Source organism: Phyllostomus discolor, chromosome 12 (genome assembly GCF_004126475.2).
Source record: "Phyllostomus discolor isolate MPI-MPIP mPhyDis1 chromosome 12, mPhyDis1.pri.v3, whole genome shotgun sequence".
NCBI lineage: Eukaryota > Metazoa > Chordata > Mammalia > Chiroptera > Phyllostomidae > Phyllostomus > Phyllostomus discolor.
This window is the reverse complement of record NC_040914.2, coordinates 65,334,116-65,358,970: the sequence shown is the minus strand read 5'-3', so window position 1 is coordinate 65,358,970 and position 24,855 is coordinate 65,334,116. Positions and strand designations below refer to the sequence as shown.

The following is a 24,855-nucleotide window of genomic DNA, read 5'->3' as shown; positions in this document are numbered from 1 at the left end:
CTTGCCCAAGAGGGCAATGACGTTTTTGTCTTGGTCACTCCAGTATCCTCAGTACCGTGGCTGGCATAAGCGCTCATTGAATGATTAGAATGACCTCTCCCGGCCTGGATTGCAAGCTCTTTGTCTCCCCGACACTCCTAATTTGGCATGTGCTCGAATCCAGGGCTTTGGCCCCCTCCCTCCGCCTGTGACAGCTGGCCTCTGCTGATTCTCTCAGCAGACCTTCTTCTCCCACCTCCTCCACGTCAGCTAGCCTGCTGTACCCAGGGGTCATGAAATCAGCTGAAGCCAGCAGAGGTATGCAGTACCTTGAACCTCTCAGCACAAGTCTTCAAACCCAGGGGTCTTCACCAGGCTTGGGTGAACTGGTCTGGGGCCAGGTAGGGTCCCCATGCTCACTGTCCATCTTTGGCTCAAGAACCACAGTATTTATTCTTCACCCAGGGACCCACCTGGGCTGTCACACAGGGGCACAGGGGAGAGGGAGGAACAGAAATCACATAGCATCAAGTATTATTGCACATGGTCCTTTTATTTTCTGCAGCAAAAATGATTCCTTCCTGCAGACCCAGAGCCTCAGGCTGGCAGAGGACTATTTACAGACATGAGCATGACGGTGATAAATAGCGATCCTGGGACAGTGGTTCTATACTGATGAGGCAGAGGTGCAGGCTCCAGGCAGAAATGTAACATGGGCACTGAGTCACAGGCTGGCACCCAAAGAATTCCAGTTACTTCTGGGTTAGAAAGATGTGGCTATTTAAAGGTCCCAAGATCCAAATGTTTGAGTGGCAGATGGAGAACTCCTGGCTGGATACATACATCCAGGTTTGGGGGAGACACTTCCCAGTGGAAGCCGTCTCTCCCCTTAATTCTTCACATCTCCGAGGCGGAGCTGGGCAAAGGAAGTGGCCAGCTCCAGCGCCTCCTGCAGGCAGCCCACGTTCTTGCCTGTGGCCTGAGCAGACACATCTTTGCCACCACCTTTGCCATCCATCAGGCCTGACACCTGCTGCACCCACTCACTGGCTTTCAAACCCCGGTTGGCTGCATTCTGGAAGACACGAAGGTGATGTGGGTGTCAGGACAGAGGACTAGACTGAGGGAAGTATGGAGAGGGGAGGGAAAGAAAAAGGATGGGAGAACCACACACACCCACTCCTGCCCTGGGTGATGCTGCTGGAGGCTGAGGCAGACCCTAAAGGGGTACCATGGTTAAGACAAGGCATCCTGAGTGACAAAGCCAGGTATCAGCCAGCACAGTTACACATCCACCAAGGAGAAGGCCTAAGGGGTGCTAGAGGTGACCAACAGGTGGGCAGGAGAAGGGTCATTTCTAACCCGGGTTGGGCAAACAACTGTAAGAACCAAGCTCCCTCATTAAAGCTGCAGACACCACTTCCCACTGACATGGGGCTGCAGGGCCCGGAGCAAGGCTGCAGCCTGTTCTGACCTGGGGGACTTGACACAAGCACGTGATCTTGCCGGCCTCGTTATCCACTGTGAAGAGCATGGCGGCTGTCTGTGGGGAATGCGTCTTGAAGAGCTTCAAGGCTTCATTCAGGGCCTGTGGGAGAACCTGGCATCAGGCCACGGCCCCAGGGAAGGGGGCCATGCTCTCCATAAGTGCAGCGAGTTTGCGGAGCTCAGGTCTCAGAGCACTTCCTGAACCCCACCCCTGGCCCCTTCCTGGAGCAGGTGCTGGTCCTAGGAACCTGCACGGAGAGGGACTCAAGCACAGGGCCTGACCCACACTCTGACTCTCTAAGGTTTGCCTTCCATCTCCAGGAGCCACAGCTCTCCAGCCACCATGGCTCAGCCTCACCCCAACCCCAGAGTGTGGGCCCTCAGGCAACCACTCCACTCAGAGCTACAAAGCTCAGACTTCAGCCACCAGAGGGCCAGTGAGAGAAGGAGGCAAGCAGCGGAAGGGTGCAGAGTAGTGCCTGGAGCCCCAGCCCCTGGAGCCCCAGCCCCTGGGTTGCCTTGGCTGATGCGCCGCTCTCCATCTCCAGGATGACGAGGGGCTGGTTGGGGTTGTTGTCAATGAGCTGCTTTGTCTTCTCCAACACCTGTGAGGAAGGAAGTCCGGAAGAGAGGTCTCAGGACCACAGCCCGGACTGCAACCCAGACAGCAGTCTGCAGAGACTTTGCTGGTAAAGCCCCCCAGGGCCCTGCCAGCCACCAGCACCGCCAGGACTCACTCGCTTCTGGACATCGGCTTTACTAGCCCGGTCCAGGTCATCCATGATCTTCTTCAGGGATTTGAGACTCTCCCGGAATTCATCCTTCTGCCACTGGGGGATGACTGCGGTGGCCAGGGCCTGGAACCAGAACCAGAGGGCCACTCAGGTATGAACCACAGGGCCAGGATGTGAGGCTCCAGCCCAGTCCAACCCACCCACTCTTCTGGCTTTGAACACTGAAGTCCTCCCAATTAGTATCCAGAAGGAGAGAGAAAACAAAAAATAAAAAGGTATCCACTGGCCTTGAGATCAGCCACTTTACGAGTAATTACAGCAGTTTTAATGAGCAGGGCTGGAGAGGAAGAGGCAGAATAAAGGGCTGGGAACCCTATAAGTCCTGGTCCCTTACCAGGCAGTGAACACGGCCCACGAAGGGCTTACTGGAAGTCCTGCCAATATTAACAAATGCCAAAAGGCCTGGAAACGGGACATTCACAGCACCTCCCCTAATCCTCCCAACACCAGGGCCCACTCATGCTTGGGATGGGCTCCCCTGCTACTGGCAATGGGGGCAGCAGGCAGGTTCCAGGGTTCCACAGGCCCGGATCCAAGGACTCCCTATTGCAAGGCTGCATGACAGCAGAAGCCTGTCCAAAGGCCCAATGCACCGAGAACCAGGACTTGAGGGTTCTTTCGGAACAGGGTGTGTCTGATTCATCAGGCCCAGGACCCAGCCCTGAGCAGGCCCTACAGAAAGAGGGAAGCCACCCTACCTCACCGAGGTCAGCAACCTCCCTCTGCACGTCCTTGTTCGGCGCAGTCTGGGCCTTCACTTTGGCCTCCATGACACAGAGGGATTTCTTCAAGCTCTCTGCTTTCCTGAGGGCCTGGGCGGGGGGGGGGGGGGGGGGGGGGGGGACAGTCAGGGGTGAAAACTCTGGGTAACTTTCAGCTTCGCTATTCTGTCTGTAGACAACTGTGGCCAACGCTGATGAGAGGCTATGGAACGACACAACCCAGGACACCAGAAGTTTCTCTTCCTTCAGGGAGCCTCTGTCCCAAAACAACAGCACCTTCCTCCCGTGCCTGACCAGCAGAAAGGCCACACTAACTTGGCTTCAGGGGGCGGCTGAGAACTCGTACGTCAGGCGCCTTCCTCACCCCACCGGGCAGCAGCACACTTCAGGCACAAGCCACAGTCCCCGCCCCAAGCAGCAGTCCCCAGCTGGAACTAGACACACACGCCCAGGGAGCGGTGGCTGAGTGCTGGGGCCACTGGAAGCCACGACAGAACTACAGCGCACCCTCCTGGGCACAGATATGTTCCTGGGTAGAAGGCAAGATTCGCATATGCTTTAAAGATTAAACCCAAGATAGCTATCAAGTCTTCTGCACTGGTGGCTTTCTTCTGCCAGGGAGGGGTAACTGGAGGATGTTTTGGGGGTAGCCCTATACTTCTGCTTCTGACTGCAGCAGCCACATAACCATCCGCACTACCCATCTGTAGATTAAGCTCCTCTTGTTCAAAGCAAGCCATGACCCGGCCTGATCTGCTCACCTTCTGGGCTTCGGCACCTGTGACTGCCACAATCCTCCGGATGCCCTTGGCAATGGCTTCTTCGCTCACAATCACGAAAGCTCCCGTATGACTTGAATTCTGCAGGTGACTGATGGCAGAACACAAAGTCTATGGTCACGAGGAGACACCGTGGTCCCTGCTGCACCCCCTGGCTCTACGGCCCTGAGCCCTCCCAGGTAGCTGCTTCCAGCAAAGCTCCCACGGGGGGCAGTGGAAAAAGGCCCTTCACATTTGAGGGAATTTTTGAATCGGACTCCAGCCCTGAAGGGGACGAGAAGGCCTGGGGCTGACAGCAGTGACACTGAGCAAGACACCACCTTTCCAAGCCTCCGCTTTCTCACGTATGAATGGGTGTTATGCCCCCTCACCCACTTGATTTTGGGGCTGCTGCAAAAACCAACTGAGATAAATGAACGTGTGTGCAGCCCCTGACACCGAACACAGCACCGCTGCTGGCGGGCTCTATGTTCACTCACGTTTTTGGCTCTCTCAGGTGGAACGTAAGTATGTTCTTCTACCCCAGCTCACTAGCTGAGAATACAGGAGAGAACCTTTAAAATCTTACCACAACCCCTTACACAACCAGGTTTTGTTCCCCAGTTGCTTAGAGAATCTCCAAGGCTCACTGTCTCCCAGTCGCTCTGTGAGCGTGGCGCAGGGCCGGCGGAAGCTGTGCCCCTGTGCTCTGAAGACTGTGTGCACAGTGTCGTGGCAGCAACAGGCCTGGAACCTGGTCCCCAGGTCCCCACCCTGCCCTCCACACACCCTCCTGTTCCCTGCCTTCCTGAGACCTGCGGGATGGGCTCGCCGTGGCCCTAAGAAGGCTTTTACCAGGCTTCCTTTGGAAGCAGGAATTTTCCAGGCCACCATACCATCCCAGAGGACCCCATGGAGGTCCCAAGTGCCATGGAGGAATTCAGGTGGGCAGTATTCAGTGGCTGCCCCAAGCCAAACTGAGCTGGGCCTGCCGTGGGGCCTGACCCGGGCTCTGGGACCACGGGGCTCGTTGCTCAGACGCTGTTCAAGCTGGCAAAGGGAGTCAAGTGAGGCCCCAGGAAAGGAAAAGGGCTGGGACTGGATCCGGAGCTTGAAAACCATGGCATGACCTTGCTGAATCCTGAATTCGCAGGCCAAGGGTCCCAACGCTCGCTGGGACAAGCTCAAACACTCGTGTGGTGAGTGCTTCCTTCTCCCAGGAAGGTTTCGTCACAAGCCCAGGGCACGTTAATGCCAGACACAAGCATTAAGACGTGAAGGTTCTCGGGAACGCTGTCTGCCAACTGCGTTCCTGAGGACTTCATTCAACCTCAAGATAAACAGGAGCTGCTCTAGGACCCACAGCCTCCAGAGGTAATGCCAGTGACCCCGCTCTGCTGCACCCCAAGGTACTCACGTTCCACCACAGAACTCAACAGAAGTGAGTGAGCCAGCAGGGCCAGAGGGGTCGTCCAACAGCTCGGACACTGGGACCCCGATGGAGACTACCCTCACGGGGTCGGGATAGGTTTCATCGAACACGGCCCGCAGGCCCTGGATGGCCTTCGCTGCTGCCAGGGGACAGTCCTGGGCATAGACAGGCTGCAGGGAACGAAGACAGAAACTAAAGCTGGAAACACCACCTCTGGAGGAGCCGCCGGAAGCACTAGGGAGAGTGTGGTCCTGCAGGCAGGCCTCTGGGCTTCTAACCCCAGCGCTGCTGCTCCCAAAGGGTGGCTCCGTGTGTAGTCGAGGGGATCAGAATAGGATTTTCCACAAATGCTTTGCTAAACCGTGAACCAGACCTCCTGGGGATGTGCTATACATAAAACAGCTAACAAGAAGAGCTCTGGTTGTCTGAACAGGGAGTAGAGCAAAGGCCTCTGTCTGCCTGCTCCCCAGGGGCCCTAAGGCCCCTCCATGGAACATCCCCCCCCCACCATGCAGTATGGTTTGAGAATCACTGCTTCAGGCAAACCTGTGTGCCACACAGAATTCAGTAGGACAGCACACAGAATACGGTGGGACGGAGTGAGAGCACCTAGGCTGCCGAAACTCCGTGGACAGAAAGTGATGGAGTAGAAAGGAGTAAGGTTCAGGACCCTGGAGCTTACACGTAATCCCACCTACCTTCGCTGCCTCGATCATCTCGTTAGCAATCTGCTCGGCCTTCTTGATTTGCTGGGTGGACATGGCTCCCTTGGCAGTGAAGTCGAATCGAAGGCGGTCAGGAGCAACCAGGGAGCCTCTCTGGTCCGCTTCCCCAAGCACAGAGCGCAGGGCGAAGTTCAGAATGTGCGTGGCTGTGTGGTTGCTCATGACGGGTCTCCGCCGGGGCTGGAAAGGGCAGAGCCGGCTGGTGGAGGGTCTGCAACAGACTGCTCGCTGTCCCCTAATACCCGCTCTCCCCTTCTTCCCAAGTGCTAGCAGTCTTCGTTGGACACACTGCTGCCCAGAATAAAGACTACATTTCCTAGCTTCCCTTGCAGCTAAGTGTGACTAAGGCCTATTCAATGTGCTGTAAGCAGACCCTCAAAGGGAAAAGGCATGCTTTTGCCTTCCTCCTCCTCCCTGCCTAGGACAGGAGTTGGCAACTGTGGCCCATGAGCCAAATCTGGCCTATCATCCATTTTCATGACTAGGTCATGTAGAACACAGCCACACACATGTGCACACATGGTCTACGGTGTTTCTGTGCCACAACAGCAGAGCTGAGTGGCAGTGACAGAGACCGTATGTCCCAAAATGCCCCAAATATTTACAATCTGGCCCTTTCCAAAACAGTGCCAATCCCGGACCTGGACAATGAATCTGAGAGTCCCCTTCTTGGACCATGAAGGCAAGGGCTGCACCTCAGGGATGACATCAGAGCAGTAAGCAAGGACGAGCCGGGCCCGACGACTCTGCCGGGCACAGCCTCCGCATCCCCCTGGGCTTTCAGGGGAGAAACACGTTCCTAACTTGTTTCAAGCTACTGTTTTTTGGAGTTCTGTTACATGCAGTAGAAGCAATTTCTTAATGAATGTAGGATCCTGGGCCCCTGAAGGAGTATCTGAGGTTAACCTGGAGGAAGGCAATCCGTGAGACCAGTCTGAGGGATCTCAGCTGAAATCACCGTGGAGTGACATAGGAACATAGAGATCTACCTCTCAGATACATGCCTCACAAAATTTACTTATAATGATCTACGTATAATTTTTCTTTGGAGTGGTAACAATGATGGACCAATTTGAAGCCAAGGAGGGGAATTCTTTTCAGGACGACCAGTGAGTCCGTCAAATCACCAGGATGCACAGTCCCGTGCGGCACAGCGGCGTTTCTGTCGACGACAGGCCGTGCAGCCCGGGTGAGCAGGTGGCGCCACCGCCTGGGTTCTGGCAGGCAGACCAACATAATGCAACTCACCTCATCAATAAACAGCCGGACCTGGTCCCCCACTTTCAGGTGGCCATAGATCGTCCCCACGTGCAGCACATACCCTCCTCGCACCTGCGTGTTCTTCACCGTGAACTCAGTTTTCTGCAAGGAGTCGAGGAGATGACTGATAAGTAAACCAATAAACACGCATAGAATCAATTCTCTTTACATATTCAAATTACACACACAGACATTCTCTAAGACATTCCTCACTGGCACGTGTACACACACACACACACCATTAACACCATTATGTGTGTCATATGTGCACATGCAGCACAATGTGCATATTCACCATTACACACACACGCCACTTCAGACACTCTCACACATATTTGACTAGGTCGCTCATCCAGGACTCATCCCGAGTCTCAGCGGTGGCAGAGCTGGAGGCTGAGACTTTGACAAGGATGTCTGCCCTTCAGAGAGCTGCCCCTCCTTACTGTGAGGACAGTGTGGAGGAGCCGAGGATCAGCCTACGCACCCTGGCTGCGAGCAGCCTGCCGCAGGGCACCTGACGGCCGTGAAAGCAACACGGTGCCACGAGCAGCTCCCACGGCTTCAGAACACAACCCGTGGTTCCCACGGACCACAACCCAGAGGTCAGTTGTGTCGGCTCCCCAAGGCCAAGAGTGCTGAGGAGCGAGCAAAGCCACCCTGGCCCGGGCCTGGCCCTTGGTCAGACCCCCTCCCTGGCCCACAACGAAGAATGCTGGCTCACGTCTTCAATGCTGTCGTCAACCTTCACCAGGTAGCCTTCGTCGTAGATCTGCCCTCCCTGCTCAGCGTAGAAGCAGGTCTTGTCCAGCACCACGCCACACTCCTGGCCCGTGGACACCTCTTGCACGAACCTCTTCTCCCTGCGCAGAGCCATCACTGTGGCCACCGTGCTCTCGAACGCTGCACAGAGGGGGACACCAGGTCAGTGACTGCGCACACACTCTTTCTTCCCTGGCGTTTGCCGCCTTCTGTTACTCAAACTCTCCTTAGGGCCTAACTATCTAACTTCGTTCCAGAAAGGAGACACTAGATTCCAGAAAAAGGCTTAACATGCTGGCTTTCCACCAAGGAATACAACACTCAGCAGGGCATCCAAACTGTCCTGGGTCGCTTGGACCCAAGGGCTTCCCGGGATGCAAGACTTTCAGTGTCGAGACTGGGACAGATCTGGGAGAATGGGATGGTCGGCCACCCTGATCTGAGCGACCGAGCAGAAACTGGGGAATCTGATCAGTAGTTCTTCAAGAGTAGTAGTAAAATCCCTACTTCAAGTCCAATTCACAAAGAATATACTCTTGTGGGCTTGCTTGGATAGATTTAGGTATTTCTGCTGGAGCAAAAGAGCAAAAACATGTAGTGCCTGTTTACTTCTTTTGATTCTTCACAACCTTAGACTGTTACTAACCCCAATGCAACATTCAACAGCCACTGTGATGCGTATAAGGTCCATTTCCTGAAGATGTTACAATGAGAGGCAACTGGGTGAAGAATACAAGGAATCTCCCTGTAAACCTCAAAACAAACCAAAAAAAAAAAAAACTACCTCCCTCTGAATTTATAATTATTTCAAAATAAAGAGTCAAGGAAAATCAACCGCCAAGAGTTTCCACGAGTAGAAACCCACACGGCAGGGCTGTGCAGCGCTACAGGAGAGGCCCCACCCAGGCCCAGCTGACGTACTATAGCTCCCACCGGAGTCCGAAAGGTAACTGTACTTGGGAGAATCATCTGTGGCTTCCAGGCTCTTTTCCCGGAGCTCTTCGATAGCATAAATGTCCAGCATGATGTGGTCTTCACCACCAGCTCCCTTGCCCTGTGATTTCAGCTGCCAGAAAGAGAAACAAGCACAGTTACCCCCCCCCCCCAATGTAAAAGAGAAAGAACCCTGAAGTGCTCAAAACTGCTACACTGTGTCCAATAGACATTTAGGGCCAGGTAATTCTGTGTTGCTGGGGCTGTCCTGTGCCCTGCAGGATGCTGAGCAGCATCCCTGAGCTCTGCCCACTGCATGCCAGGAGCATTGTGCTCCCAGCTGTGACAACCAAAAATACCTCCAGACCTTACCGTCAAATGTCCCAAGGTGCCAAAATGCCCCTGTTGAGACTCACTGTCTAGGGAAAACCAGAATTTCAAAGACTTTAATGAAAGGAAACTCTTGCTTGGTTTGCAGCCAAGTTCTGCCTTGGTAGGCGCTGTGCCTCCTGCTCACTCCCCAAATTCTTCACCTGGGCCAGTTTCCTCTCCTCTTCAAAGCCATCCATATCCACCACCAGGCCCTTCTCTTCAGCAATCAGCCCAGTGAGATCCACTGGAAAGCCGTAGGTGTCGTAGAGGAGCCAAGCAGTGTCCCCTACAGAGTACAAAGGAACTCTGTCAAGTAACATCAACAGCCCCTTCTTTTCCACCCCAAGTCCTCCGCAGGAGGACAGTGACAGTGACAGAAGAGATTATAGAGAAAACATAGGTCAGTGTTGGTTCTGCGCACTTGCCAAAAAACCCATCAAGCCCTGGCTAAGAGCACCGTAGGTCCCTGACCCTGGGAGGCAGAGCTGGGCAGTAAGGGCTAAACCCCTAGCTGTCCAGACTCCCCTCTGGCTTGCCCTGGGCCACCATTCACTTATCCCACTCCCTGCTTTCTTTAGAAGTCCCCAAAGAGCCCTGGCTGGTGTGGCTCAGGGGATTGAGTGCCAGCCTGTGGACCAAAAGGTTGCCAGCTGGATTCCCAGTCAGGGCACATGCCTGAGTTGTGGGCCAGGTCCCCAGGGAAGGGCGCACAAGAGGCAACTGATTGCACATTGATGTTTCTCTCCCTCTCTCCCCCCCTTCACCTCTCTCTGAAAATAAATAAATAAATAAATAATTTTTTTTTTTGAAAAATCCATCAAATCTTTTGGAAATCACTTGGAGGAGGTACAAGAGGTCTCCTAGCAAAGCTCCATTTCTTAATTTAAACAAGTGTGTTCAGTTTGTAAAAATTTACCAGGTTTCCCCTTGTACATTATATTTCAGTAAGAAAAAAACACATTCAGAAAACAAAAAAATAAAAAATAAGAAAAGGGAGCCCTGGCCGGTGTGGCTCAGTGGATTGAGCATCAGCCTGCAAACCACAGGGTCACAGGTTTGATTCCCAGTCAGGGCACATTCCCGGGTTGCGGGCCAGGTCCCCAGTAGGGGGCACTTGAGAGGCAACCACACATTGATGCTTCTCTCCCTCTCTTTCTCCCTCCCTTCCCCTCTGTCTAAAAATAAATAAATACAATCTTCAAAAAAAGGGGGGGGGGATAAAAAAGAAAAAGTACTTTTAGAATTTATCCGGTCTGATAAAAATTAAAGCAAGTTTCAAAAACCAGTATATACAATATGGTCCCATTTTTGCTTGAAAACACACACACACACACAAATTTGTACCCAAATAGAGAAAAGTCCTGAATACAGCAAGCTCTTAAGAGCTGTTACCTCTGAGAAATCTATTTGGAAAAGAGAATTTTCCCTTCTACTTCTGTGTTGTTGGGATACTTTACCATAATAATGTACTTTGCAATTTTAATGTAAACCCCACTTTATACCACAAACAGTTTAACCAAGCTATGCTCAGCCTCTGCAGATATCGGAGCCCACTGTCAGTTTGGGGGAAAAGGGCTCGCTAGCCTCTTCCAGAAAGATGAAACAGCCTAGGCAGAGAATGGAAGAAACTGGTCCTTACCAGGAATGGTCTTGCTGTCTCCCAGGCTCTGAATTTTCCTGTCTAGGATGCGACGCCCTCTGCTGAGAGTCTTCAGAAATTGTACTTCCTCTTCATTAATGATGTCCTTCACCATATCTGGGTCCTTCTTTAGCTCAGGAAATGCATCTCCCTGGCAAAGGGGAAACAGATGTGGGCCCCGTGAAGCCAGCGACTATTCCAGGACCCCTTTGAAAGGTCTCATGAACATTATGCTACCTCCCACCCTGGCCCTCTTAAGGTATGTGCTTTAGTACAGAAGCAGCAGGCAGGGAAGTGGAGACCTACCAGGGACTGGACAACAACATCTACTAATGTCGCAAAGAAACCCTTGCTGGCACCGAGTTTTTCATGGGAGTACCGTACGGCCCGGCGGAGAATCCGTCTCAACACGTACCTGCAGGAGGCAGAACCCGGTGCCCAGTCAGACATGTTCCCAGCGGAACGTTTTGTAGTTCTTTGGGATTGCAGTCTCTTGCAAAGACGTTCTTTTATCCTGTGATTGCTTCTTTTTGAATTCCCCAAGGTCAATTACATGAATTCTGGCACAAAACTCAGTAACATGCCAAATATGCATCAAGGAAGACCTGGGGTAATCCTGGTTTGTTTTCTTGACCCAACATGGAGGTAAGAAATAGACCAAATGGTGGGCCTGACGTCCGCGATCCCAGGCCCTGCCTGTCAGCAATGAAGCTGCTGGAGCTAGTCGAGACCAAGACCCGCCCCCACCCCCGCTGCTGCCAGTACTCCATCAGTCCTTCTCACCTGTACCTGGCAGCACAGACACAGTGACAACTTTCTAGTGTGGGCTGAAACGCCCTAAAATAATAAAGCTTCCCTCCAACTAGCTAGAAGACAAAGAAAACAATAGAAAAGCATCGCTAAAGTTCCACGGAGCCCTAACACTGCCCCATGAGTAACATACTCACCCCCGCCCCGTGTTGTCAGGACGGCCGCCGTCGGCCAGGGCCACAGTGATGGTCCGAGCGTGGTCAGCCAGCACCCGGTAGGCCATGTCGATCCCGTCAGCATCGTCAGCACCAACCTTCCCAGTGTACGGCCGGGCACCTGTGCCCTACAGATAACACGCAGGAGGCGGTGTATGAGGGAACAGCCTTTCTGGTGGTGCCTTGCCTGAAAAGGTTCTGAGAGGACTGAGGGGCATCTGGAGAAAGAACGATCCTCCCACCCGATCACACAACCCCAAGAAAGGTGAGAGCAGTGGGAGAGCCTCCAGCCGCCCCGTGCCCTCCACAAACTACAGTGCCTTGTGCCCAGAGCTTTGTGTTAGTAACAGTAAAGGTGGCGGATGGTCACAGCTGCCCTCAGCTGGCAAAGCACCTGGTTCTACATCTGACAGCACTGCGAAGAGTCCGACTTCCAAAGAGGTTGGCACTGTTTGCAAAAGGACTCCTACCTTCTGAATGGCTTCAAAGTAAGGCACAAAAAGGTCAGTGTCATAGTTGGACATCTTATTCTGCAGCACAGACACCAGTCGCTCCAGGCCCATCCCTGTGTCAATGCTTTTCTTAGGAAGAGGTTTCAGAACTCCATCCGCTTCCCTGCGTGACCCAGGGAGAAAGGAAGCTGAAACGGGACTCAGGCTGCTGCCCCACCCTGCTGGTTAACATGCATTTACACAGCAGCGTGTGGACTGACTTCTTGCCATTTGCCCCACCTAGTTCGGGGGAAGGAGGGGCATGAAGGGAGAAAGGTAATGAGATGTCCTCTAGGGTTTCTTTAGGAAGGAGGCAAAGATTCAGGGAAATAAACTTTAGCCCTGGCTGGTGTGGCTCAGTGGATTCAGCACTGGCCTGCAAACCAAAAGGTCTCTGGTTGAGTCCCAGTCAGGGCCCATGCCTGGGTTGTGGGCCAGGTCCCTGGGCTGGGGGCGTGTGAGAGGCAACCAATCAATGTCTCTCTCACACATCGATATTTCTCTCCCTCTCTTTCTCCCTTTCTTCCCCTCTCTCTAAAAATAAATAAAATATATATATAAAAAAGAAGGAAATAAACTTTAAAACAACAGTCCAAATCACAGCAAAAAATGACATTACAGAAATAACTCTTAAGCAGGTATCAAGGGGAATAAAACTAATTTGTAAAAGGATAAGCCCGGTCCTGACTGGTGTGGCTCAGCTGGCTGGGTGTCACCCCACAAACAGAAGGGTTGCTGGTTTGATTCCTGGTCAAGGCATATATATGCCAGGGTTACATGCCTGGGTTGCAGGTTCAGTCCCTTGCTGGGGTGCGTACAAGAGGCCACTGGTCAATGTTTCTCCCTCTTTCTCCCTTCCTCCAAAAATAAGCAAGCAAGCCCTGGCCTGTATAGCTCAGTTAGTTGGAGCGTCATCCCATAATTGAAAAGTTGCAGGTTCAATTCCCGGTCAGGGCACATGCCTAGGTTGTGTGTTTGGTCTCCAGTCCAGGATCCCTGAGCCAGGCATGTACGCAGAGGCAACCAACTGATGCTCCTCTAGCACTGATGTTTCTCTCTCTCCCTCCCTCCCTCTCTAAATGTCCTCGGATGAGGAGAAATAAATAAATTTTATATATATATATACACACACACACACACACACACACACACACACACACATATATAAAAGCCTAGCCCTGACCCAGAGACCAGAGGGAAAACTTGAAAAATAAAACTTAAAGAATGTGACATAAGATCCCATGATGCCTTTAGTGCCTGCTTTAGCACTGCTTCACTGTCCCCAAAGCCTAGGACAAGAAGACAGCTACATGCTCTGAATTCCTCCTTCTCAATGCAGCTCAAGCATAGGTGCTGCCCCTAGTAGGAGCGGTTCAGGACCCCAAGGCCACCTGTTATACTGGATGAACACGAGGTTCCAGATCTCCAGCACGTTGGGGTCGTCCTGGTTGACGAGATGTGCAGCATCCCGACCACCGATCCGGTCATAGTGGATCTCACTGCAGGGCCCACACGGGCCTGTGTCACCCATCTCCCAGAAGTTATCCTTCATGTTGCCAGGGAGGATTCTGGAGTCATCCAGCCTGCACACAGAGGGGACAGTAAGCCCAGCTACAGCCACTGGCAAGAATTTAACACAGACTTGCATCCACCACAAAAAGAGATCCTTATAAATTTCTAAAAAGACAGCCACTCTTTGGCCATTACTAATGCTAAGATTGCTTACAGATTCTGTTAAGGAGGCAGAACATGATTCCTCAAGACTGATCACAATAGAATTTCAAAATATACATATGCTCCAATCATAACTAAAAACGTACACAAACACATGGATAAAGCCTAGAAAGGGACACATAAAAATGAAAATGTTTATGCTGAATAGGACCAGAATTTAACCAAATTTTCTTGACAAATGGTCCTCGTTTTAAAAAATGACTATGTAGTGTGACAGTATATGTGTTAGAAAAACTGCTCATCAAAGTCACCCAATACCCCAATTTAGTCATCTGCCCTTTAAGATGATACCAGAATTTAGTAAGATTAAAACACATCAAAGTAGTTGACTGCTGAAAGTTGCTAGATAATAAAGCACTCAAAAAAAAAAAAACCCCGTGCTTACATAATAAACAAAGCACAGATACAGATGAAGCAAATAAAACAGGATTCAGAATGTCAAGATTAGCCTTGACCAGCCTGGCTCAGTGGGCTGGGCATTGTCCCGCAAAGCAAAAGGTCGCCACTTCAATTCCTGGTCAGGGCACATGCCTGGGTTTCGGGCTAGGTCCCCAGTAGGGGGTGCGCCAGAGGCAATCAATCAATGTTTCTTTCCTATTTTCACATTTCTATGCAGTTTTGAGTTTTTACTGTATGCATTATACGCAATTTCTAAAAATATACAAAAATAAAAAAATGTGACAGAGACTCATGTTGGCTTTCCAAAACAGAATCACCAATTAAACCTACTAAGAAACCATGTGCGTACCAAAGAATAACTACTCCCAGTCACCCCGCCTTCACTGCAAAATGGGAAATGGCAACGCACTCCAAGCCGTAAGAGCCCACTCGGGCACTAAGTTTAAATATCATTTTATTCCTCCATGCTCCCCAAATGGGAGTTGCATTCTTACCCCAAGTTTTGCCAGATCTGTTTGCACTCCAAGTCTGCTTCTAAGCCAGCTGCTTCATCCCCACCAAAGTAAGTAACGTAAAGTCTTTCAACTGGAATGCCAAACTCCTGGGTAAGAAGTTCCAGAGCCATCTTACATGCCAATTCCTACAAAAAGGAACAAAAAGAAAGATCTGGAACATAGCCAAACCAGTGTTTGGCTTATTCTACCATTTAGCATGAGGACAAAAAGTCCAGATCCTGGGAACAGGGATATAAAACTACAGTATCTTCATTATACACCCGGCGGAATTCAGGACTGATTATCGATTTATGCAAGAAATCCACATGTGAATGGCAATCATCAAATTATAGGTACTGCTTCCAGGAAGTCTTAAAACACCATCATTTAGGAGGTTTGCTCTTACGGGCTATTTCATCCTTTTGAACTAGAACCCGCTTCCCTCAGTGGCGATGGTGTCTCGCTCAAAACCCCGGCGGATCTCCTGCGGATCTCCTGCGGATCTCCTGCGTCGAGCTCACCTTGAAGTAATCCCCGAAAGACCAGGAGCCCAGCATCTCGAAGAAGGTGTGATGATAGACGTCCTTGCCCACGTCGTCCAGGTCGTTGTGCTTCCCCCCAGCCCGGATGCACTTCTGGGTGTTGGCAGCTCTCCTCAGCCTTGCCATCGGGTGGGATGGGTCAATGGTGTTCAGGAAGATGGGTTTGAACTGAAAAAGGAAGGGCGCGTTTCAACTTTTAAAGAGCTGTGGATGTGTCAAGTGGTCACACTGGCAGGAAGAGACCACACGCAAACCATTCAGCTCACGATTTAATTAGCACAGCATACAAAACTTCTCCAAGGCAGGTGGCCCCTGGGGGCTGCAGCAGAGGCAACCTGTCTCAGAGCAGCCTCTCCCTGGTCCTAGTTCTCTAACAGTCCCCTCTGGTGACACCACCTGCACGGGGGAAGGGCATGCCAGATCTAAGACAACAGCCAAAGGTGGCTGTGCTGAAAGATGTCCTTCCTCACAAATCTGACAGTCGAGGCTTCCGCCATCTTTCTGGAAGAACTGATTCTAGGACTGATGTGCTCGCTTTGGCAGTAGAGGTGGTAAGGGAGAAAAAAATCTGAGACCTCCATTAACAGAGTAAAATCAGTATGACTGCGTGTGTAAGGAAACCATACTGCCTTGCTTCGATGTATCACTGTTATACATGTAACTCTGCCTTGTTTTTCCCACTAGACCTGTCTTGTTTGATAACCACTGGCTACTTGTAAATATGAAAAATTAAATTAATTAAAATGAAATAATCAGTGATTAATCATAATTTTTTTAAATGAAAAACTCTGTCCCTCAGTCAGCTCCATAGTTGCACATGGCTGGTGGCTGGCATATTGGGCAGCACAGGTGCAGAACATTTCCATCACTGCAGAAAGTTCCATCATCGCATGATCCTGTGCTAGACCATGAATTCCTTAAAAGCAAAAGCCATCTTAGCACATTTCGTACCGCTCACAAATTTTCTAGTGTTTCATGCCCCTCAGTCCACAAGCAAAAATGAAGTATAAACAGTTTCTGCTATCAGAAGAATCTTACAAACAGTGGGAAGACAAAGAAACAATTCCCAAATGAAAGGAAAGGAGGAAGCCTCAGAAAGAATGCTAAATGAAATAGAGGCAACTCAACTATCAGATACTGAGTTCAAAGCAATGATTGTCAGGAAGCTCAATGAGCTCACAATGAGCTACCAGAAACTACAGGGAAGCTACAATGAGCTCACTGCAAATGATATCAACATGAAAAAGGAAATAGAAACTATCAACAAGGGCCAAGAGGAAATGAAGAACAGTTTCTGCTATCGGTGAGACTGGATAGGCACTCTGGAACCAGAGACAAATATGTCCAGCCCTTTCCCTGGGGGTGCAAGGAGAGCACCCCATAAAGATCCATCCAAAAGGTTGTCAGGTGATATGAAGCATCATGAACCTATGTGTATTCCAGCGAGTGGAAAGAAAAAATTTCCTACGAGAGCCTGCAGTGTTTGTGCCGCCCATGGAAAAAGGAGCGAATCTAGATACTCACGTAAATTTTGTTTGGCCCCTCCTCATAGATGTTTTACTCAGTACCATACATTTAAAAAGTACAAAGAACTTTAATTGTTTAATTAGTTGTTTAATGCTTTTGTAAATAAAAATGTTATACTTATTAAAAAACAACACCTAAAGTGCATTATGATCTGTAGTTATGATGATTTAAATAACATGCAGTTTGCCCAAACACATGCGGTCCCTGGCATATGTCTTAAGAGATTTCTATGCAGTACGCAATGTGTTAAGTATCTCTGTATATCCAGCACCTAGCATAGTACTGAAAAAAAAAAAAAAAAAAAAAAACAGATGCCTAATAAATACAATTTTTTTAAAAAGCAAACAAAACAGTCAAAATGTTTCTGATTAAGAGACAATATAGCAAAAAAGTTAAGCAAATGACGGCCTGGGTTCAAATCCACACTGCGGCATTCACCAGGTATGTGAGCTTGGGTAATTTACAAGAGCTTTCAATGTCTCAGGAGGAAGCTACAGAGCGAGGATTAAATGACCTACTACATGTAAAAGACACAGAGCAGTGCCTGGCACAGAGCGAGCGCATGCTGAGTGATGGCTATCATTACTCAGAGAGTGTTTATAAACACCAGACTCCCATGGTTCTTCTACCCTGTATGGTCCGCACATGCGCCTAGGTACACCTATGTGGAATAGAGCCCTTCCAGTATTCCAAAAAACCCATCACCTTGAATGGGTCCACCTAAAATTGGCACCCCTCAATTCCGGGTGTATGCTCAGGACTCATAAACATAACTGAAAACATTTTCATTTTTGTAATTCCACAGTCAATGTTCTGCAAGATGGAAAATGTCCCCACTGCCTCTCATTTTCCATACCAGAAAAGAGACCTGAGAGGAGAAAAAACACTAACTCATCCCAGAGCATGGTGCCTCCCACGGGCTGGTGGGTCTGCTGGGCACAAGCAGGGGTCCCAGAGAACAGGTGCAGGACAGCCCGAGGGCGCCCGCAAACCTGAATCCACTCACAGTCGGTATTGGTCTGGTGAACAGTTTTCACCGTCACAGGCACAGTGAAAACTCCCATTATTTCAAGAAAAAACTGTTTTCTCTAACAATAAGACTTTCAAATATCTTTTATAGTTCAACAGCCCCAAACACTAACCCTACTTTTAATAAAGTTTCTTCAGCAGTGTATCCAGATCAGCATTGATGGTAATAAGCTTCAAGAAAGAAGCCAAAACAAAACAAAACAAAACATAAAACTGCATGTCCTAGAATGAGAATGAAAGCAAAGCTTTGAAAGAATCCTGAAGAACTGACTTGTTTTATAAAGAAAAAACAAAGATAGTGAAGATATGAAGGAGAATTGCAATAACTAAGTTAACAAAACTCTTCAGGGCTCAGCAAGATTCTAACAAAACAGAGCTTTTTCCATGGGGGAAAAAATCTTTACTGACTAGACACAGGTTGTATTTTTCTTGAGAGGCATACAGATTTTATCTGTGGATATCAGGGTCTCTCACCACAACGAAAAACAGTAATAGCTAATGTTTGAGGACCTACTCTGATACTGTGTTAAACATTAATGCATTAACTTTATTTGCTCCTCACTACAACCCAAGCACTGTTATCATTCCTCAATTCACAGACAATGAAACAGGTTCAATGACATACAATAAGTTCCACACGACCACACAGTGAGTGGCAGACCCGGACTCAGTGTCTGACTCTGGGCGCTTGGCTTTTATCACTGCTCTGCTGCCTCCTGTGTGAACAAACAGCCAAGAGGAAAGAAAAAACCTTACCTGGTTCATGCCGGCATTGGCAAAGAGCAAAGTGGGATCATCCAATGGGATGGTGGCAGATGAGTGAACATAGGTGTGCTCATTTTTCTTGAAGAAATCTATAAACCGCTGCCGGATTTCACTTGCTGTGAGGGTTGAGTCCATCGTGAAAGTAACTCTACAGGACTAACTACAGGGAAAAAATGAAGAAAAAGTAGGGGAATTGAAACTCAGAGATAACCAGACATTGCACAATATTCTTGGCTTTTCAGGCCAAGTCACAGCAGGACATGGGTAAGCCGTTCAACCCTAAAACCTCTATGTTGTAATGTCCAAAGCTAAAATAATCATCAAAGCAAAACTTGCAGCACAAGCCCTGGCTGGAGTGGCTCAGTTGGTTGGGCATCATCCCGCAAACCAAAAGGTGACAGGTTCGATTCCTGGTCAGGGCACATGTCCGGATTGCGGGTTGGGTCCCCACTTGGGGCACATGCAAAACCTGCTGCGCCAGCAGACAGCAGCCCCATTTGTTCTTCCTTCCTATGCCAAATTCACTAGAGTCAATACACCATCACACCAAGTAGAGCAGGAGGCGGTTCTTCTGCATGTATCCATTCATTCCAAAATATGTGAGGAGTATCCATTCTGTGCCAGGCCCTAGGCCAGGAATTAAGAAGTGGGAAAAACACAATTTACAGTCCAGTGGAGATGTCCACTCTGGGGATGGGGTAAGGGAGGGTTTCAGGATACCTAGATCCAAGTCCTTGAGTTACTTCACTTCACCAACAAAGGAGGGGTCCATACTAGAATAACTTAGTCTAAGGACCTTTCTAGCTCTATGTTAACCTCCGTGCTAATTCACATTCTGTGAAAAGTTCCATTATCTCCAAAGCCAATGTCTCAGGGAGTCCTGATATCTTTGGGAGGCTGCTGTCAGCAGCAGTGGACCTGGGGAAGAGTTTATCAGTCATGGACCAACCTCCACCCAACCTGAGCACCCCCAGAATCACAACCGGTCAACTGCTGTTTTCCCAGCTATCAGATTACTAGTGAGTGAGGATGTTGCAGCCACACTGAGGTGGTAGAGCACAGCGTCAGTGGAAGAGAGGGAATCAGAAGAGATGGAAAATAGGAAGTAAAACAACTTTACAATTTCAAAGCCCTTTCATATATATTACGATTTCTCTGGGGCAGGCTGGGGAGAAGTGACAGGCTTTGCTGGAGGATACCAACCACTAGCATGGGGCTGCCATACCACGTAGCACTGGGTGTCTAAAGAAATGGGAACCATCTCATTCACAACATATTTAAAAGTCTCTAGAATTTTTGACCCAACTCTAAACCTTAAATAAGTCACTTTGTTCTTTGTTTCCTTTGTTATAGAAAAATAACATCTATTCTGTGCACTCCACCTGGATGGGGTATGAAGCTCAAAAGCCATCCTACACTAGGATGCAATTTGTAAACTGGAAAGCCCTGAAGAAACTGAATGGATGTTAGTACGTCACTTAGCTCCAAGTTTTCTTCCTGTTGATGAGTGAAAAGAAAACAAGGAAGTCTGAGTTGTTCTAACTTAAATCTGTAAGAACCGCCCATGTTCCTGAGTGTATGTTGGAACTTGGAATTAACTTCTGGGGGTGATTTCCACAATTATCTAAGAATAGCCAGTTGCCATTGATACTCCAGCAGCCTTTGCTTCTTGTTTACAAATGAACTTTCCGGACTGTTGGTTACCACCCATCCAAAGGAACAAACACTGCCTTTCAGACTCTACCCCTATCCTAGAACTAGCCCGGCTTCACCTTCTCCCACTCCCTTCACCTAGAGCCAATGTGAACTCTTCCATAACAACTTACATCTTCCTCCTTCTACCTTTTCTCCCTCCTCAACTCCGGGATGGTAGGCACGTTGCCTTTTCCACCTGGTACAGCTACTGGTGGTTTAGACCTCATGTCTCCCTGGTCTGCTTTTCTTGCTAGCAATGGCCCAACAAAACCTTTCTTTTAAAGACCTTCAGTCGTGGATGTTAATTTTTTTTGTTTAACATGAGGAAGATAAAAAAAGATGTACACAGTGAACATGAAACTCTCTCAGATTTTTAAAAAACCCTCACTTGAGGATATGTTTATTGACTTCAGAGAGAGAGGGGAAGTGAGAAAGAAACATCTCACCTGCCTCCTGTATGCACCCCGACCAGGGATCGAACCTGCAACCTACATATGTGCCCTGACCAGGAATCAAGTATGCCACATTTTGGCATACGGGACAAAGCTCCATGCAACTGAGCCACCTGGCCAGATCTCAGATTTTGTTTCAACCAAAATTTCAATTGATTTACTCACAACTCAATCAACTTTTATTCAAACAAAAGCCCTCTGGGCAAAAAGATGGTGAAACACTGGCTGATGGGGCCAAGTAGCTGACTGAAATTCCCACAGATAAGGACTTTGTGCCCATGCCGAGGAGTCAAGGCTCGAGTTTTTAGAAACTCGGTCACACCACATTCTTCCTTATCCCTTCTCATCATGGCTCTCAATCTCAATAATGGTGACAAAAATGAATTTATGGTAGTAATTCTGAGCAGCACTATTTTAGTTATTTTACATCGTTCACTGCTCCACCTCTACCTGGACTACCTGAGACAAACAAGCAATTAACTTCAGAGACACATGTACTTTCTGTTGTTGCTTATTCACTCAACTTCCTGAATGCATACTATGGTACTAGGAACTAAGATGAGAGAGTCGTATACAGAAATTAACTGTAGGATGATGTAAAAGAATCCAATATATTGACAATAATAAGCCAAATAAAGGCTGGGATTATTAAAAACGGTGTCACCACCACCACTGATTCACCTATTCAATATATGCATAAATAAGCTGGCAGGCTCTATAGGATTTAGAGGTAGCACAAATGAGGGCCCTCAGATTCCACTGCTCAGAAGCTGTAAAAGTCTTGAGTACCTTAAGTCACATTGACCTTTTGATTTAAGGACTTTTCAACAAGCTCTTCATTTGCTAGGTAAGCTGTCTACCCTACTCCCACTCTTTCCCTTTTCCTAGTTACTTTTTCATTTTTGATACCTCGATTTCAGAGACTTATTTAAGGAAGCCTTCTTCTTGATCAGATTCTCCCTATTTTATTCTCCAAACCCCAGGTGTCTTCCCTCCTAATTTGAAGGCTTGTTTAATGTCCATCTCCCCATCAGGCTGTAAGTTCCATATTAGTGGAACTCATGGCTGTTTTTTGCTCACCAGTACAGGTATGGCCTCACCATCTAGTACACTGGTTGCTAATAAAGTATTTCATAAGTAGCATTAATACATTTTTAAGAGCAAACTCTGAATGAACTTAAAGCACAACAGGAAACGCAAACTGAGAAAGTAATAGTTGAACATGATGGGGCCTGGACCAGTATCGGTTATGTAGCTAATTTTAAGCATTTAGAGAATGACTCACAGAGATTCCACCCTTGACCACGTTCCTCACCCCCAGGGGATTCAAACCCGGGGAAATAACACCTCAGTTTTGGGTGGTAGTCAATGACAACCGTGATCCTCCCAAGATCGTAGTCCTCTGCAAGGCCACGCGAGGCCGTCCCACTCCCAGCGCCCCGCAGCCTTACGCACCCGGGAGCTGCCTTAGCCCCGGCTCCAGCCCAGAGTCCGCTTCTAGAAGATATCGCGAGGCCTGCGCCAAGGACCCGCTGTGGCCGCTGCGCTTTCAGACCCGGGCCCAGCTGCTCTCGTCCTTTTCCGAAACCCGCCTACTTCTGCCGAAGGTCGAGGTCCCGCACTCCCAGGTCAGAGCCCACGGCCAGTAGTCTGCGACTACCTGTTCTCACAGACGCGCAGAGGTACCCGGTCCCGGCCAGCACCAGCCGCAGCGCGCACCACCCCGTCCAACCAGAGCGCGCGGAGGAAAAGTGCCCCACAGGGCTCTACCTCTATGAGTCTTTATTGGCCAGTAAACATGCCAATCAATCCGAGCTTCTTAGTCGGTTTCTGGGAAGGCAGCTCTAAATTGGCTGATGCAATGGCGTGGAAAGGAGGAGTACGTCACCTGATAGGGTAGGATGCGGACTCCTGGAGGCTGACATTTTGGTTTCCATATGAAAGAACAAACGGTCGTTACGGTTAATAAGAAACGGTGACAATGTGTTTGCTAGCAGTCACAGCTCTTTGTGTACAGTTCTGTTTATTTTAGTTGCAGAATGATATGCAGACCTGAAAGATTCTGATATAATGAGCCTGTGAATACACTTGTCGTTGTCAGACCTTCTTGGATTTAGTGTGAAAAAAGTAATTTAATCGTTGAAGGACAATTAATTTGGCATCTGGCCATGGATTTGCCTTTGAGAAACAATAGTTAATGTTTATATGCGAGGTATATTAAAAATTTCACAGAGATTATTTGATTTTTAAACTGTATGAGGCTGGTCAACTGGCATCCCTTTTTTATCCATGAGGTTACTACCTGGCACAAGTTCACATTGAAGAGTGAGGTGCAGAGCCAGGGTCCAAACCCATATTTAACTCCAAAACCCATACTCTAAAACCTGCATCTTCTGATCCATCGAAATACCTAGGTATGAAATTGTGCTACTGTCTATAATAGGGTTAAAGATATTGAAGGAAACTTTTACTCTTTTATGTAAAATAGCATCCTATAAAAATAGATAAAACTCAGAAGGAAGTAAAAATAAATCACCTTAACTTCCCACTTCACAGTAATCAATAATCATCGGATCTAACATTTGTTGAGCAATAGTATGCAGCATGCACTGATCTAAGCTTTTGATCATCATAACCTTGTAATGAGTTACTATTAGTATCTGCTTTTAACAGGTGATACTAACGGGAAACTGAGGCACTATGAGCATAAGATAGCAGAGGGCAAAACCAAGAGAGACAAGTGTTTGTCCTGAGCCAAATGGGCCCAAAAAGATCATGTTTAACCTAAATGATCTGAGAAATAGGTCAGAATTCTATGCCACCACAATTAACAGGAAAAACAAAACTTTACAAGTTGCACTTTCAAAATAAAATAATATAGGCTGTCGCCTCCATAACTTTGTTATGCTGCCAGAGTTGTTATTTTAAGGTAGCACCTTCACTGATGAAAGAATTAGAGACAGGTTTTTTAAAAAATGTTTTTATTCACCTAATATAGAAAAGGGGCATGATAACTATATAAATTAACTAAAGTCAAACAAAGTTAAGGCAGGGGCCGGCTACGGGCTGCCTGACATGGAACTTGGCTGACCAGCGATACAAGCAGACCACAAGGGGCCTCCATAACAAAGAAAATTCCTGCAAAGATTGATTAATAGCTACTCAGCCATAACATAAAAGGAAAACCCAAGAATAAAAATATACCTTGTAAAGGTTAAAGTTAATCCCAACTTTTTTCCCCCACTCTCTGTTTCCCCATATCAGCAGTTTTCCACAGAAACTACAAACTAATATAAACTCAACCTCTAGAGACAATTGGGGTCTCTCTTCCTTCTCTTGTGAGCAGGGTCCGCTACTCTTTCCGAGTGGCTTTCCTTGCTTATCTTCTCTGCTCAATAAACTTGCTCCTGCTTTAACTTCTTGTCTGGCTGCTCCTTGAATTCTTTCCTGCTCAAAGCAAAGAAAACTTCTGGCTAAGAATTTGACTCTCCCACAGGGACTTGCCCTACACATCACATCTAGTGGCAACAAGGAGAAATTGCAATGAAGACCCAAGAGTCACATTCTTCTAAACACTAATTTGTACACGAATTACTCAGATAATTACCCGGCTCTCTATGATATTTTTCTCTTGTAGATGGCAACTACCGAATGGAAGGAAAGCTATCTCAATACGTGTGTATTTTAGGAAACTTCTTATTCTGGGCTGAGCAAATAGGCCTGTGGGTGAGAGTGAGTGCTGTCTGTACTCGCGGCTTGCTCTGAAGCAGAACGTTGGTGGACCCTCATCCTGGCACATGAGAAAGATAATGGGGGCTTGAGACAGTTCAAGTGAAATACTTGGTTTTGTAAAGAGTAGTCCTGGATTCTGACTCTCTCATGGCATCTAAGTTACTATTAG

At 48.4% G+C, this 24,855-nt stretch overlaps 1 protein-coding gene across 5 annotated transcripts; it reads right to left on the bottom strand.

Annotated features, from left to right (window-relative positions):
- Positions 1–511: 511 nt before the first annotated feature.
- AARS1 (alanyl-tRNA synthetase 1) lies at positions 512–22,867 on the bottom strand. 5 transcript variants are annotated; one of them, XM_028534782.2, is made up of 21 exons: positions 22,725–22,867; positions 18,799–18,967; positions 15,466–15,654; positions 14,945–15,090; positions 13,709–13,900; positions 12,297–12,441; positions 11,809–11,954; positions 11,168–11,276; positions 10,862–11,012; positions 9,384–9,508; positions 8,839–8,983; positions 7,880–8,058; positions 7,147–7,260; positions 5,872–6,078; positions 5,159–5,343; positions 3,745–3,853; positions 2,960–3,073; positions 2,205–2,324; positions 1,986–2,072; positions 1,454–1,567; positions 512–1,054 (listed from the first exon to the last, which is right to left on the bottom strand). In XM_028534782.2, the coding sequence occupies exons 2-21, from the start codon at positions 18,940–18,942 to the stop codon at positions 869–871; spliced, it is 2,907 nt and encodes a 968-aa protein (XP_028390583.1). In that variant the 5' UTR covers positions 18,943–18,967; positions 22,725–22,867; the 3' UTR covers positions 512–868. The 5 variants fall into 5 exon arrangements, with proteins under 5 accessions (XP_028390583.1, XP_028390581.1, XP_028390582.1 ...); XM_028534780.1 differs by lacking the exon at positions 22,725–22,867 and adding an exon at positions 22,410–22,722; XM_028534781.2 differs by lacking the exon at positions 22,725–22,867 and adding an exon at positions 22,615–22,709.
- Between the last annotated feature and the right edge of the window lie 1,988 nt (positions 22,868–24,855).

Coding starts and splice junctions, on each gene's coding strand:
- AARS1 (XM_028534782.2), bottom strand. CDS start 18,942: ATGGACTCAACCCTCACAGCAAGTGAAATCCGGCAGCGGTTTATAGAT. Junction 11,955..12,296: donor ACTTTGAAGCCATTCAGAAG/GTAGGAGTCCTT, acceptor TGTTATCTGTAG/GGCACAGGTGCCCGGCCGTA. Junction 2,073..2,204: donor AAGCCGATGTCCAGAAGCGA/GTGAGTCCTGGC, acceptor CCTTCCTCACAG/GTGTTGGAGAAGACAAAGCA.